The 14,935-nt window shown below is 33.8% G+C and overlaps 1 protein-coding gene across 1 annotated transcript; it reads right to left on the reverse strand.

Annotated features, from left to right (window-relative positions):
• Positions 1–1,366: 1,366 nt before the first annotated feature.
• On the reverse strand, positions 1,367–14,935 carry LOC122246451 (cyclin-F). The gene is made up of 12 exons (XM_043005030.2): positions 14,797–14,935; positions 10,445–10,636; positions 10,218–10,326; positions 9,211–9,392; positions 7,952–8,241; positions 7,034–7,223; positions 6,656–6,741; positions 5,569–5,705; positions 5,249–5,373; positions 4,951–5,075; positions 4,654–4,835; positions 1,367–4,540 (listed from the first exon to the last, which is right to left on the reverse strand). Exons 2-12 carry the CDS (start codon positions 10,613–10,615, stop codon positions 3,828–3,830), a joined length of 2,310 nt encoding a protein of 769 aa, XP_042860964.2. The 5' UTR covers positions 10,616–10,636; positions 14,797–14,935; the 3' UTR covers positions 1,367–3,827.

Raw genomic sequence — 14,935 nt, forward strand, 5'->3', positions numbered from 1 at the left:
GGTGAGGAGACAAATTCCAAGATGAAAGACAGAAAGGCAATGGGCATATGATATCCCCACTGAATTACCAAATTTTGATGGCAAACCTATGGTTAAGGATTGCCATATAGCAGTCTCAGTACCATTCCTGCCAGTCTTGCCTATGGGTGTGGTCATCCCTCTGAATGGATGAGGATCACAGACTGCAGCAACCGGTGAGTCATTACAATTTTCAGTATACCAGGTAAGATAGATGCTCTTATCCTCCCGAGATATAACGGAGGCCATATACTGAGGAACCAGAGACCGGAGTATCCAGCTTCATTCCTAGTATATACACTTATGAGATTTTATCCTTCTGTTTTGAGTTATTGCAATGTCTTTTTGAGTTCAGTCGGTGTTTGACTTGTTCCATCATGAATTACTCTGGGAGATTGCCACTATGACCTAAGATGATGGGGCAACAAAATTTTAAATGATTAGCCACTCTTAGAGTTCCTAAGATTGGAGGAATTCTGGAAACGATTATTTGACTAGTAGCAAGCCCATATAGTGATACTGAAATGCTGTAAAGTTTGCATGGGGCATGTCTACAAGTTCAAGAGTGAGGCTAGGATATGTCTATGCACAAACACTTTCCACACTTGCATGAGCTTGATACTGAGTAGCTGTCATCCAAAGTCAATGTGATGCAACATTTGGTAATTCATTCTCTGAAGAGGGGGACATGTTTTGTCTCAAATGGTTTTGTTTCATTTTTCTTTTACACATAGATGATCCATAAGCGTTTAGTAACCGTGATGAGTGTTTTGTCAGTTACTACTATTATGGTAATAAAATATTTGACTGAAATTTGATAATTGGGGTTTTTACTCACTAAGTTTTTTGTCTTCATTTCTGTTATGATCATTTTGTTTTCTTTTTCTAAGTTGGTAAAAGCTGAACCATACAATTTTTTGTGAAAAGGAATGTTCACCAAGTTTAGATTTTTAAGGAAAAATACATTAACTTTATGTTAGTGATTCTATCCAATCCATTGATCATTCTATTTTTTAAAATAATTACATCAATGTAAAAGATATTTTCTCTTCTAGTAACCATGTTAGGAACTGTGAATAACTGAAATTAAAAGTAATCTTTCCATGAAAAGAAGAAAGTTGGCAATGAAACTTAAAAATTATGCTATCCCATTTGAAAATAAGTTGGTACTTATAACAATCACTGTCATTTAGTGTAATCTCCATTAATCAATAGTAATTACAATTTATAAAATCAAAAGTGAATCAAGATTATTATTTTTTTATACATACTAATTGTTGTTACTTGCAATATATATAACAATATTTTGAATTGCATAAGAATTGTGTAGGATGACTGACTGACAATATGTTTTTATTTCTTTATTCTTAATGTTTATCACAGTGGTTTTACACATAGAAATATTCCAGTGTAGAATTAACTTACAAACCTCATTATCAATGTCATTTAGCACTGAGTAAATACATTCTAATGAAATATAAAATTGCCTCCATAATGAGGTAGAAACTACAGTTCAGGATGCTTGGCAATGAAGTTTTATATTACCACCATTATCTTGGTAGTTTACACAAGTGGCATATGTGTACTACATTGACAAATATTATACCAAAATAAGCAAGAGAAGATAAGCTCTTTTTTTTAAGTGTAACTGAGATTGCTTTACAAACTAAGGTTCCCTAATCTTACACATAAAAATCTAGCATTCTGATATGGTGCATGTAGTTCTATCTGATTTTCAAAATATATGTATTGATGGCTACTATGTATATAATCATATATTGCAATTTCTTTCCTCAAGTTTTCGTACTCCTATTATACTTGAACACATCACCATTTTAAATTTAACTATATCTATATCTCTCTCTATATATATTTATATACCTGTTGCTAAATCATTTAAGTACTTGTTTAAGTAGAAATTTTAAAATACTGTGAAAAAAGGCAGAAAATATAGCAGGTTCTCAACTTCCCACCCTTTTATAAATGCATATTATTTATGCACTAAACCTTGGAACTTAATCATATACACACTGTATGAATCATCTCCCACCTCCACTCAGACAATACACAAGCTCTTAAAACTGCACAATAATATTTTCCAAACCACAAAATATATAACCACCAACTTACAAATTGTAAGAATAATGCCACACACGTCTTACAAATATTTTCATTCAGATGCGTATCACACACGTGTTTCAGAAGTAACATGATGGTAAAAATGTGTTTAATATGAAGAACTGCAGTTTTTCATGGATCCTCAAGAAAACTGAGGTCACTTAGATAAAATAAAGACTGCTGGAATATCCAGCCTGGATAAAGATTTGAGTTCTTACCCTTTTTATGTTCAGGTGTATATTACTAAATTGTTTTATTTATCCCACAAAGAGTAATCTGTTGGCAGAAGTACATTGCAGATCATAATCTTGGAAACTAATTTTCACAAAAGACAAGTGACAAAACAGGTTTTAAAGTTTTTTTGTACACCATGATTGGCATGACCTATTTAGTGTTTTATGAACTGACTAAAGAAGGACTTACTGGGTTCCTATGCAGGAAATACCTGTACTGGTATTAACATATTCTATCCTAAAAATAATTATATTAAGCCTTTTTTACCTGGTATCAAAGGACTTCTGTTGGATATTAATAAATATTGCAAATACTGTTTTTTATTCTTTCTCTGTAACAAGAAAATGTTGATAAAAAAATGAAAATGTAACTGGATTACATTTGTCATGGCTAGTTACTTACCTGTATTCATACCTAAAGCAAAACAAGGAAGAAGACAATCAACTTCAAAGAATATTAGTGACAAAACATATAGCCGGTCAATAACATCCTTTGCAATGTCTTTCTATGAGGTGAATTTTTCACTTCTGTACAAAATCACAAAAGGTCAAAGTTACTTACTGAGATTGTAAGGAAAATTAAAATGCTCATAGGTCAGGGTTGTAGCTACATTGTATATGTTTTACCTGAGAAGAGCACTGCATATCCAGAAGCCTTTGGTACTGTGTATCACATAAAATCATGAGTTGCAGAAATGTTACTGCACATAAAGGAATTGCACATTCTATATCTGGAGAGAGTAAATTGTCTTCAAGAAATCTGCTAAAACTGCCCCTAAATCATTGGTAATGTTAAGATAAATGTTTTGCATATCTACATACTGTAAATAGAGTAAACAAACTTTTCTTACAGCATGGCATGAGGGAGGGGGTAATGTGATTGCCATCTCATTTAACACATTCTTGACATTCAAAGGAGCTTCTCAAGACACCATTCAAGAATTTCCACAATGTCTTTTCTGTGCCTCAAAATCACTGTACATCACTTAAAATCTGGATTTCAAATGATCATCTACACCTTAATAATGTACAAGTTAGCATAACACTAAATAGTCCATACCTAGTATAATCAAATGGACCATACAAAGTAACACCCTCAAACAACTTACAATAACTACTGCTGGTCCTCAAAAATCATATCTAAATCATTGATTGACTGTGATTGAATGAACATTTTCTTCTTAATAAAATGTCATTCAAAATAATGTCAAAATCATATACGGCTGTCAATGCCCAAATTGGAATTAAAATAACATGTATGAGAGAATAGATACATCCTCTTATAATTACTTACAAAAAGTAGAAATAAAGAAAAAAATTTACACTATGCACAAAACAATCCTTACAATAAATTAATGAATAAACTTGTATACACAGTCTGGAAGACACATATTTCTGGAAAATATCCTCACCTGGTAACAAAATACTTCAACTCTCATATTATTGCCTGAAATATAATTAGTCTAGTTGTAAATTACCCACATCTAATATCAGGCATTTTTCTGGCCTTTCTGCTGTTGAGGCATTTTCTAACTTTCTCTTCAAGCTTACTCTAGCATAGTTGGTCTCTCCATCCTCACAAGTCTGAGAAAGTAGATCTGAACTTTCCTCACTACTGGTAGTCTCACTTAAAGTCTCAAGCATGTCTTCACTTGGTATCAGATTGACTTCTTGTATGCCTCCTGGATTTCTTAAATTGCAACTTGCCTGTTCTTGATTTAATGCACAAACACCTTCTGTGCCACCCTCAGACAATGGGTAATGTCTCCTTGTTAAGTTCTCACCAGTGGCACCATTACGCCCTTCTGCTCTCATGCAAGACGCATCTTTAGGGTTTGACACTTCCAAATCAGGGGATTCCTGAGCCATTTCATTATCACTAAAATCCATCCTTGAATCATCTGGTCGCTCCTGAGCACCTGGTTTTATGTCACCAATTGCATGAGTTCCACCTGCTCTATCCTCAACAGTCCTGCTGTTTCTGTCACTGATACTATTGTTCATACTGTCACTTGAACTGGGTTCAGATTGTTTTTGTAGTTGCTTTTCTTGGTAATCCACACAATTAATTTGCTCTTCATGTTCTAGCTGCTGAGTTCTGTAAACAACACCACTACACCTTGTCCCAATGGCAAGACCATCAGTTTCCATGGCAGAAAAGCCTGCTTCATCTAGAAGAAAACAGGAAATAATTGAATATTAAAACACAAACATACATGAAAACTGATATATCTTAAATATTTCAAATGAAAATCATAATGAACTGCATCAAGTAAATAATCACCTCCAAGACTAGGTGGCATAACCACCATATGGAGGTAATCTGCTTCTGAAAGACCCAGGGATGCCAGCAAGTCTTCAAGGAGTGGTACTGGTTTGAGTCCAACTTGCATAGTGCTAAAGGCGGGCATGCTGTAACGGTCTATGATCCCCTGCCGTCGACACTTGTTGCCCTCCAAATCAAAGCTGAAACAAGACCACAGCACTTATACATGTCTTGTAAATATCAATCTATTTCTACAAAGAAATATTGCATACTAGTAGTCGTCTGATGTAACAAAAGTAAAACCTGGCAGTGTACCTTTTACTGTAGATAATCAGTGCTGGCTGAAGCAACTGGTGTTGAGTGAAACCAGATACAGCAGGCAAGTTTGGCCATGGTAATCTAGACAATATATATCCCAGCATCACACAGGAACTTGCAATCTAGCAAAACAGAATTATATATATGAAAATATATGATTATATGGAGTACCATGCTCTGAGAATTTTTCAGAGTATAAAGGGCAATAGCCAATATAAAACTGTTTCTTAATACAATTTACTCACCTTAAATCTACTCTCATCTAATAGCAAACAGTTACAAGAGATATAATTACTTGTGCAAGAGTTGTTCTTGGGGGGAAAGCACATGTGGTTGCTAAGTCACAGAGGAACCTGGTCCATTCTTGAGTAACTTCTGGTGCTCGCACACTTTCCAACAACACAGTGGCATAATCTAGAACTGTAAAAACAAGATTTGACAAATCAGAAAATGTTTTCAGATAGTGTTCGATTATTGTTATTTCCTTCTATAACAGTTTTATATTTCAGAGCATCAGCTATCTCTTCTTAAAAGACAAATTGAATTTTGAAAACTATTAGCAATCTCTACTTAAAATATAGTTATTCCTATAAAACACCTTAATCATCTACCTACTTGTTGGAAAAGCAAGATTTGCCTTCAGAGCTGCCATTACATGCCCAATAGTTCTCACAACATGGTTGTAAGAATAAGTATTATCTGTCACCCATGATGCTTCTCTGATAGTAAGAATTGATGCTCCAGGTATGAACCTTGTTTAAAAGGGGGATAAATAAATGGATAAATAAATGAATCAAGAAATAAACTTTTACCCAAATAATAAGAAGTAAATTAAATTAAAACAGTTGTCTCACTGTTCCCTTGCTTTCAGTGCAACAAGGGGAAATTTTATAAATAAAAAAATGCTGTCTAACAGATTTTCTTATTTTTTTCTATATTATGTCTATGTCCTTTTTTGTGCCTATTTGGGGGTGATCATTTAAAAATAATTTTTTCTACATGTTTTACTCTTAACCCTTTCCCGATGGGGTACTTGCTATGCGAAGACCCCTATGCCGGGTGATTGCAATATTGCATTGTAATCGTCACACTGGCATGACGCCCCGGCATCGGGAGTTTGGCTGTGTCACACGAGTGTGACGCACCGTCGTCATAGGGTTAATTTCTCAATCATTAAATTCTTTGGGGGGTGGGGTGAATATTCATGCAAAGTCAATATGAAAAAGAAGAATTTTACGTTTTCAAATTTATTGCTAAGTTAACCCATTGGTCGCGGTATTAAAAAAAGGTCTGTGCAGTAGGATAGCTGAATTACATGTCTGGCATGGTGCCATCCGCGTCTATCACCGACTCTGCCTTTGCACCAAATCATGCCATCCGCTGCTAATGGGTTAAAGCATTCCAACCAGTGAACTAGCATTTGACATCTGATGATTTAGGGTACTCAATCTTCTTGTGTCAAAGCAATTCTTTTGATGTATAAGTACTTGAAACCAGTCTTCCTTTATTTTGACTGTCCAGACCAACCCACCCAGCCACCTTGTATTAATAAACTGGAAAAAAGTTAAAAGTTAAGTGAAGAGCTACCACTTTGGTATGAGAATTATATGCAAATAAAGAAAAAATGAAATATAAACTGTCATATTGTACAAATGCCACATGTTTTTATAAGGGTACATTTTAAGTACTATAACAGTCATACCTTGTTGCAAGAAGTACAGCAGTAATTCCTACAAGTTGTAGTTGGTGACACTTGACTTGTTCTACATTCAAGTATGCTTCCACTATCTGTACAGTGAAGGTGAAAAATTATCAATATCTAGGACCAATTTCCCAAACTCAGGAGCTAACACTTACAAATAGGTCAACAATAAAGCAAAACAAATTGAAGGAGAGTTTCTTCTAATCCTTAACTTTGCTTTTGTATGAATGCTCTTTGATCAAATTGTTTTAATATTCTATGTCAAGAACAGAAAGCTTCAAATTTCAACTGTATGGTAAAATTGCAATTCTGATGAATGCAGTGATCAAAGTGAACAAATCTAGTGAAGTCTAATATAGCATGATAAAAAGAAAATACCTGTGTAGCAGCATGAATCACTTTTGACGCATGCAATTTCATATTGGTAACCTCACACAACCAGTCTACCAATACATGATGCATGTGTGGGGTAACATGTTGTTGGTAATTTAGAGCACACCAGGTTCGAGAAGGTGGGCTATTTTGAAAGAATTCTCTGATTTCTGGCAGACACTGGTTGCTTGAATGTCTAAGGATGAAGGAATAACAGTATTATAATTTGTCATACTAACACTTCTCTATCAAATAATTAGAGGCACTACTTACTTCATTACTAAAGAAAATTCTAAAGATCTTAGAAATAAATTTCTTAATTTGTGTTTTCAAGTGGTTATCACACATAAGTATATTAATTTTGTACTTTCTACAATCTGCATGCTTATTGTGTACTATCTTCAAATTTCTAAACTTAGAGCATTAACCAAATCCAACTTCTTTTTCAAGGTCAGTGAAAATCCATACTTTACAATCAACATACAAATTTGTTACATAATATTGTCTATTTCTAATATCACAAAAAGCAATTTGAAACCAGACTCCTCTGAAGGGTTTGCAAGCAGTAGTTCTGTTAATTACAAATACGTGCACAAACTGAAGAACTCATGTGATAAGGAATACACAATACATGAAGGGAATTGATTGTAGAAAGTATGCAAAAAAGCAAAACCAGACAATATAACATCATGATATTCAGTACAGAAAATGACATATGACTGTATTCCTGTATCATATATCAACACATCCACATATTTCACAGTTTATCAAATTTTACATGTATCTAGTACTTAGCATATTCCATAGAAAGAAAAATTACTCAAGAAGTAATCAAATTGGGAAAAAGAAAAATAGGGAAAAAATAAATTACACTATGAAAATAATTTCATCCATCTTCAGGTGAGTACTGAAAGCTTAACATACCTTGATGAAGCAAGGAACTGGGCAAGGGTCAGAGCTGTTGGATAGTAGCCTGTTAGGCACAACTCCCTTAACTCTCGACTGGCCTGCAATTCTGTTCCTGGATCTAAAGAACCTTCAAGGTGTCTTCTTTCATACCGTGACCGCCACTGTAGGAGTCTGGCATGCATATCATTACCCATGGCAGCAACTTTGATCCAATTGATAGCAGTTGGATCATGAGGATTTTCATTTTCTCCTGTTACTTCTGCGATACGACTCAAAACACGGTTTGCCCAAGATGCACCAGTCATCTGTGTACATTAAGTGTTTCAAACTAAGGCAGTAAAACACAATATCAATATCATTCCATCCCATTTTAATCAATTTTGAAAACGTGTTTGAAGAAATAACTCTTTGATGTCAAGTGGTCAGTAGAATTTATTTACCACCTACTTTGATGCCTTGTATATATTTCACCCAATTATATTTTACATCTTTTATCATTTTATTGAATTCTTAAACACTATATGTACAATTACACTTATTGTATTACAAAGTTATTCATTCTCATTTATACCTTCTGCTTTTGCCACAATGAATTCTGTTTGTCTACCATATCTAAGAAGCCTATTAGTTGGTGTACAATGTTCCTGTTACTATCCATATAATCACAAGATATGCTTTCACATTTTATAATCAGACCTGTTGTTCTGCATGATAATGTTAAAAATTAGGAACATTAAATTTACGTTAAATGTTAGCTTAAAATGAAGTTAAATGATTTTGATGCATTAGCATTTTAGTGAGGATGGTGATGTTAAAAGTCTGCATCAAACAAAATAACTACTGAATATTCAAATGCAGTCTTTTCTCTAAAAGGAGACCAAAGATATAAAGCTTGCATTAGCTAAATATATCCTATATCATCTTGTAATTGATAAAACTCTTTAAAAAGACTGTACACAGAGGTATAGTAAAATGCTCAGGAGAACAAACATGTCAATCCTCTCCGCACACCATCAGCCAGCAGGTGTCATATCTTATTTCCGAACCACGAGTTGCTTGCAAATATCAAATGTTCATGTCACTGGCATCAAAAAAATCTAATGATGTATATCAACCAATCAACTTCTTAGTTATGGAAGAGGGGCATGGCTTCTTGGCAGATATGAAATAAGGTGACTATAGCATTTCCTTCTTTATTTTTCTTTAAAAATATAAATGAATACAGTATTGATCATTTGCTTTCATTATCAATACCCCATTTTTGCATAACTTACCTGAGCAATATGAGAAACTCTTGTATGTACATAACGCTTGCAGCAAAGTGGCTGTGCACCCCATGGAGGACGGTAGAGTAACCACAGCTGTGAACGAGGCCACAATGATCCTCCGGTTTCCAGCCGTTCAAATAGAGTGACAGCAAGTTCACCATTAACAACAGGTTTGGCACCTAAGACCACTAGAAAGAAAAAGGAAAATGTTGTTTCACAGACTGACTAATCATGAATATTTTCAATAACTAAACATAATAACCTTAGCTGTCTAATAATGATTATTAGGAGTATTAGAAAAGCAATTTGTATTTAAGTTGGTATCACAGGATTAACCATATGTTCCTTAGCAACAAGCTACATCTTGATTGAGGGAAGAACTTTCTTGATTGTCATGTATAAAAGAAATAATATTACTAGACTAACATGATTAATTGCTATGTCACTTTTCTATATGCTATGATTGTGATGAGAATTTGTCTATATTCTACCAGTTTCTGGTCTCTTTGAGTGAACTCATTTTATTTCTTTTCCCTATTCATTCAACTCCAAAGTTTCCAAGTTGTAGTGTATGCCTTCCTCAGCTATCAAGACCATGAATTAAGTTTAACTCAAGAATTAAAAAAAAACTTTCAATATAGAATGTTTACATATATGTAAAATATTCTCTCCAATGTTGAATTTTATATCTTCATACCAAATGCTCAGAGCAAGTACTGGAGATCTATATTTTGCAGACAAATCTACTCAGAGAGGGCTCCCAAATATGTTTAATGGACTTTTCATCACCAAACTTTAATTTTTAGTTAGATAACATATGTGTAGAAATAATTACTAAGCAATATTCAATCAAATTTGTCAAAAAATTTGTAGACATATTCCAAATTAATAATAATAAAAAAAAAAAAAAAAATCTTATGGTACTGAATACATGTTTATCTATTTTTAAGAGTATATATACACTTTCTATCTTTCTAATACAATTTCTACAATTCAAAACCTTAAATTTTTACCTCCTTCATTGTAGAGTAATGCGACTGCCAACTTAATGCTTGCCCCAACATTTCCACACTGAGCTGCCCTCTCAAACCAGTGCCATGTTTTCTCATTTGGCCACAGTTCCTGAAAATATAAGAAAATGAACACAATGAGGATTAAGCATTTTACTGACAATAAGTGATATATATTAATCTTTATATCATAAACATGTTGATAAATTGAAATAATAATAAAAAATTACCTGTGTATGTACATGAGACCAAAGAAGAGGAGATTCATCAATAAGGTTCCGTAGGTATTTGCATGTTGCCGAAAGTGTTGTCAAGTCACGAAGGGAAACATGGCGAAGCACACGATAAACAAGTTCTAAGGGCACACCCTCCACTCCCACTTCACTCCAACCTGCACCCATCCTTTCTGTTGCTTATTCATTCTGTAGATAGTACAAAATTAATTACACTTCACATTTATTAAAAAATTAGTTAATAAAACACATACCAGCAATGTCTGCTTCTTGTGATATAATTAAAAGTGTATATGAATGACAACTTTATAACTTCTAATATCTATTTTTTTTTCATTATATTAAGTGATGAAGATTCAACAAATCTCACTATTCATTCAGGCTACAATAGACAGTAAATAGTTAAGTTAATCCAAGAGCACCCTATAGCATGTAAAAATGTGATTTGAACATCACTGTTCCTGTTCAGGTCTTCATTTTTATGAAATAATTTACCAAACAAATATGCCAATGTGTGTAATACCAATCATAATAATATAATCATTACTATTATCATTATGCTAAGGTAGTACTAGTGGGTTGACACACTTAAACTTGTTTCTCAGTCATTAGCAGTGTCATAAAGATGATAATACTTTTACTGAAATATTTCTTAAAAAGTACTGGATGGCAACAAAAGCATCTTTTTTAGTTTTCATTTGGAATTACCAAACTGATGATTCCATAACATGATCTGATTAGTTTAGAAGTGTATAGAGAACATACAAACATAATTTTCAGCATATATATCACATGTATAAAAAAGAGGAAGAAGTTTTACTCCTCTCATCCTAATTATACTTCCTTTACATAAAGTCACATCCACATCATCAGAAAATATGGAGTATATACTACAATGTCACTCTACTACAACATTCCTATGACTATGATATGGAGGCTTTATAATTGAAGATAAGCATAAGCTCTCAAATCAAATATCGCATCCAGGCCAAGTCTTTCAAACATGAAGTTTAGAGTGACAATAATGCTGGCAAGGTGTGTGTTGTGTATGGCCACACTCTGAGATAAGTATCCTGCACTGGGCAAATGCTCCCTACAATTTTTTTCTACCATTTAACATTTATCATTTTACACTGCAAGTTAACCCCGAGGGGGGGGGGAATCTCTGAATGTGAATGTCCGGGGGCCGGGGCGTTCGAAGGCCTAAGGCTAAATCAATGGAATGGCCCGCACATGTACTGGGCCGCTGGGGGTTGGCTTTGCGCGGTTACTACTGCTGTACCACCCGTCCTGTGTGGGTTAATACATTGCTTTTAGTATCTTCACATACTGTATTTACTGTATTACAGAGTTTCTCTGGAATCTGATCAATTTTTTTTTTTTTTGCTTCTAATCCTTGGTTTCTATTAAAGTACAGCAATACTATAAATATACTGTTTACCTTGTAAAATTGTGGTTTAATATATCATGTATCATGAGGGGACCCTGGGTATTATAGATATTGGGCATGGTTTGAGTCACCTTTCTCTTCTCATTCTGCCTGCACATCCTTCATTGCCAGTACTTTATAGCAAGAGGTTTCTTTGCTAGGAGAAAGTGGTATCATCTATGTTTTGGATTTTAAATTAAACCCATTTTGCTTATTATCATGGCAATGATAGTAATTATGATTGTAATTTTCATCCTCACTCACTCACTAAGTAGAGATATTACTCATAGTTCAATAAAGTATCGGCGATCTCCATTCAGTCCTATTGTAAATAATTACCTTTGAACTCATACAAGCAAGATATAGTAATAACATACATTGTTTATATGAATGAACATTAAAAGAAGAAAAAAAAGTATAAAATAAACAAAAGCAGTCCTGTCTTTTCAGAGTTTTGTAAAACTATATCATCAAGATAAAATTAAATAATCAGAATTTGGTCTGACTCCTTATTTGAAATTAAATTCTGACTAAGACATCCACATCTGTTTTGAGAGTTGTTTTTCTCTTGTGTCCAACAAACTTGCTGGACCAGTGGGGTATCAGGGGTAGAAGTAGAGGAAGGAACACAGGGGGAATATAAAACTCCTTTTCTCAAAATAAAGCCAAACCTTAGCCAAAAATTATCTACAAACACTGTATACACCAAACAACCCTTCCTAACCTCTAACCCTCTTCTCCTTGGGTATTCCCTATTGAGTGTAATCCCTTGGTCCCCTTTCTTTCCTACCAGGTGCAAGCCCCCGAAACCCTCTTCACATAGTATAATTTGTCATATCAGAAGTCTTTCCTGTACTTGTTGATAAAATTTGGACTCTAAACACTTTAAAATGACACCATGATCTTTTAAATAATTCCTAAGTTTAACATTTCATACAATATCCACTATAAACTGGGAATATCCATAGTCCCATTCAGCACAAATACACATAGTTTGGTTTGCAAAGAGGGTCAAATGACAGGAGTAGTAAAAAAACCCTGATAGCTTTATGTAAGATAAGTGACAGTCAACAACAATTTTGGTAGATTTGTGTGAGGCAAGAATTATTCAACATGCATTAATACTGAAAATTGTATAGAAATGTGAAAAAGATAATTTAATATATAGGTATACTAAATAAATAATAAGAACTACAATAAATAAAAGAAATAGCATCATTCAAAGGATATTTAACCCAGCAGATGGCATCATTTGCTGCCAAGGCAGAGTTGGTCATAGACGCGGATGGCACCGCGCCAAACAATGTAAACCGGCCATCCAACTGTAGACATATTTAATTAAAACCACAACCAATGGGTTAACTAGTCCCTAATTTACTTGTCACATGTAATGCCATCTGTAACCTTCTTAGGGAACTTACATTATTGTTTACATTTAAGATAGTTCAAGATAATGAGGTCTGTTTTCCTCTGCTGATAGAATCTTTGAACCTTAAATAAACTGCAATCAAGGGTATCCCCACATTACTGATATTTCCAACACTAGTGTATAAGACTATAGCACTTTCATGAATGTAAACAGTGTGGCTGTCTTGTTTGGTATTATCTTACAATGCCATATATCTTGTGACCATACAATTAATTCCATTTTTACTACCATATTCAAAATTATCTCAGACCATCACTTCCTAATTCATTATAATTCTATTTCTTTTAACTTATGAAATAACACTAATTAGAATTTTTGCACCAATTGTGTTTACACTAAAACATTTTCACTATAAATTTGGGGTATTTATTCCAGATAGACTGTACCAATGTTACCAACAAACTCACTGCTTTCAGCTTTTACTTCATATATTTATTTTCCTTAAGCATACCACACTTATGTGTGGCCATTCAGTTATGGAACATGACCCTAAGGAATATTCTATCACAGCAAATGCTTTATAACAATCATTGTAACAACCAGGATCTCAGTTATTCCAGATATACTATGCTACCTTCACCTAATTCTTTCACCTTTTGTATGATTAACTAATTTTTTTTTAGCATCAATTCGGCTCCAAAATACAAGCCAAAGGAATACCCTATCATAACAAGTGATTTATAACAACTGCTGTAACCAACATAATTGGGCATCATTATGGGCCTGAGTGGCAAGAACTAGGAGGCCTCTATCCTGATGCCCTTCACCGGGAATTCCTTTTTACGAAGCTTTTGTTATAAAAGAACATTCTTTTGGATTGTATTTTGTTGATGAAGTGTTCCACTCTAGTATGGTCGATTAAAGAAATATACTGATAAAAAAACATCTGAAACAAATATCCCCAAATAAGCATGGTATAGTTGGTTCAAATACCATTAATCAAATACCCTAAAACCTAAAATAAATGTTATGGTGTTAATACTATAGGTGTGAAACTTCAGACAAGCTGAAATAACAATCTGTTTATCCATTATACTGATTCTTGTAACAAGAAGTATGAAATTCATGGCTATTACTTAATTTACCACTAGTAATTTACCAGAAATGAAGAACAATGTTTATTGACCTACAAGAAAGAAGATAACCCAAATAAAATAGCAGAAAACAGATGTGGGATTTGACCATTGTCACGTAATTAATAAAAAAACGTACACCAGACTTATGACAAAACAAGTAAATGCATTCACTTTGAACATCAATTGAATATCTAAAATAATTAATCGATATATGACAAAAAAGCATAATCTACAACGTAAAATAAGAAACAATATAACTATTGTTTCCGAGGGTGTTGTCACAACCAAATCTCGATCATCACAATATCGTAACTCTTCGCTTAATACTGCATATACAGGTCCTGTCTTATGTTTATTCTTTTCATCGGGGTTAGTCTTTGCATAAGATTGATGGAATCTAGTATCCTGCACTCACCAAAAAGGTTAAATACATGTTAAATACACATATTGGCTCTTCCTTCTCGCCTCTCGTCTCGTCACAACAACAATACCTCCGAAAGAGTCTTTTTTGTCTTCGTGCCCGGGATAAATATGTATACTATTATTTTACTACT

This window comes from Penaeus japonicus, unplaced genomic scaffold (assembly GCF_977035675.1).
Source record: "Penaeus japonicus unplaced genomic scaffold, GWHDUDI00000001_assembly GWHDUDI00000024, whole genome shotgun sequence".
Classification (NCBI taxonomy): domain Eukaryota; kingdom Metazoa; phylum Arthropoda; class Malacostraca; order Decapoda; family Penaeidae; genus Penaeus; species Penaeus japonicus.

Bases quoted from the DNA above. Each gene is read 5' to 3' on its own strand.
- LOC122246451 (XM_043005030.2), bottom strand. From the start codon at position 10,615: ATGGGTGCAGGTTGGAGTGAAGTGGGAGTGGAGGGTGTGCCCTTAGAA. The intron at 5,706-6,655 runs GTATGACTGTTA...CTTTTAAACAAG, and splicing joins GCTGTACTTCTTGCAACAAG to GTTCATACCTGGAGCATCAA. The intron at 4,541-4,653 runs GTGATTATTTAC...GTTTTCTTCTAG, and splicing joins TATGCCACCTAGTCTTGGAG to ATGAAGCAGGCTTTTCTGCC.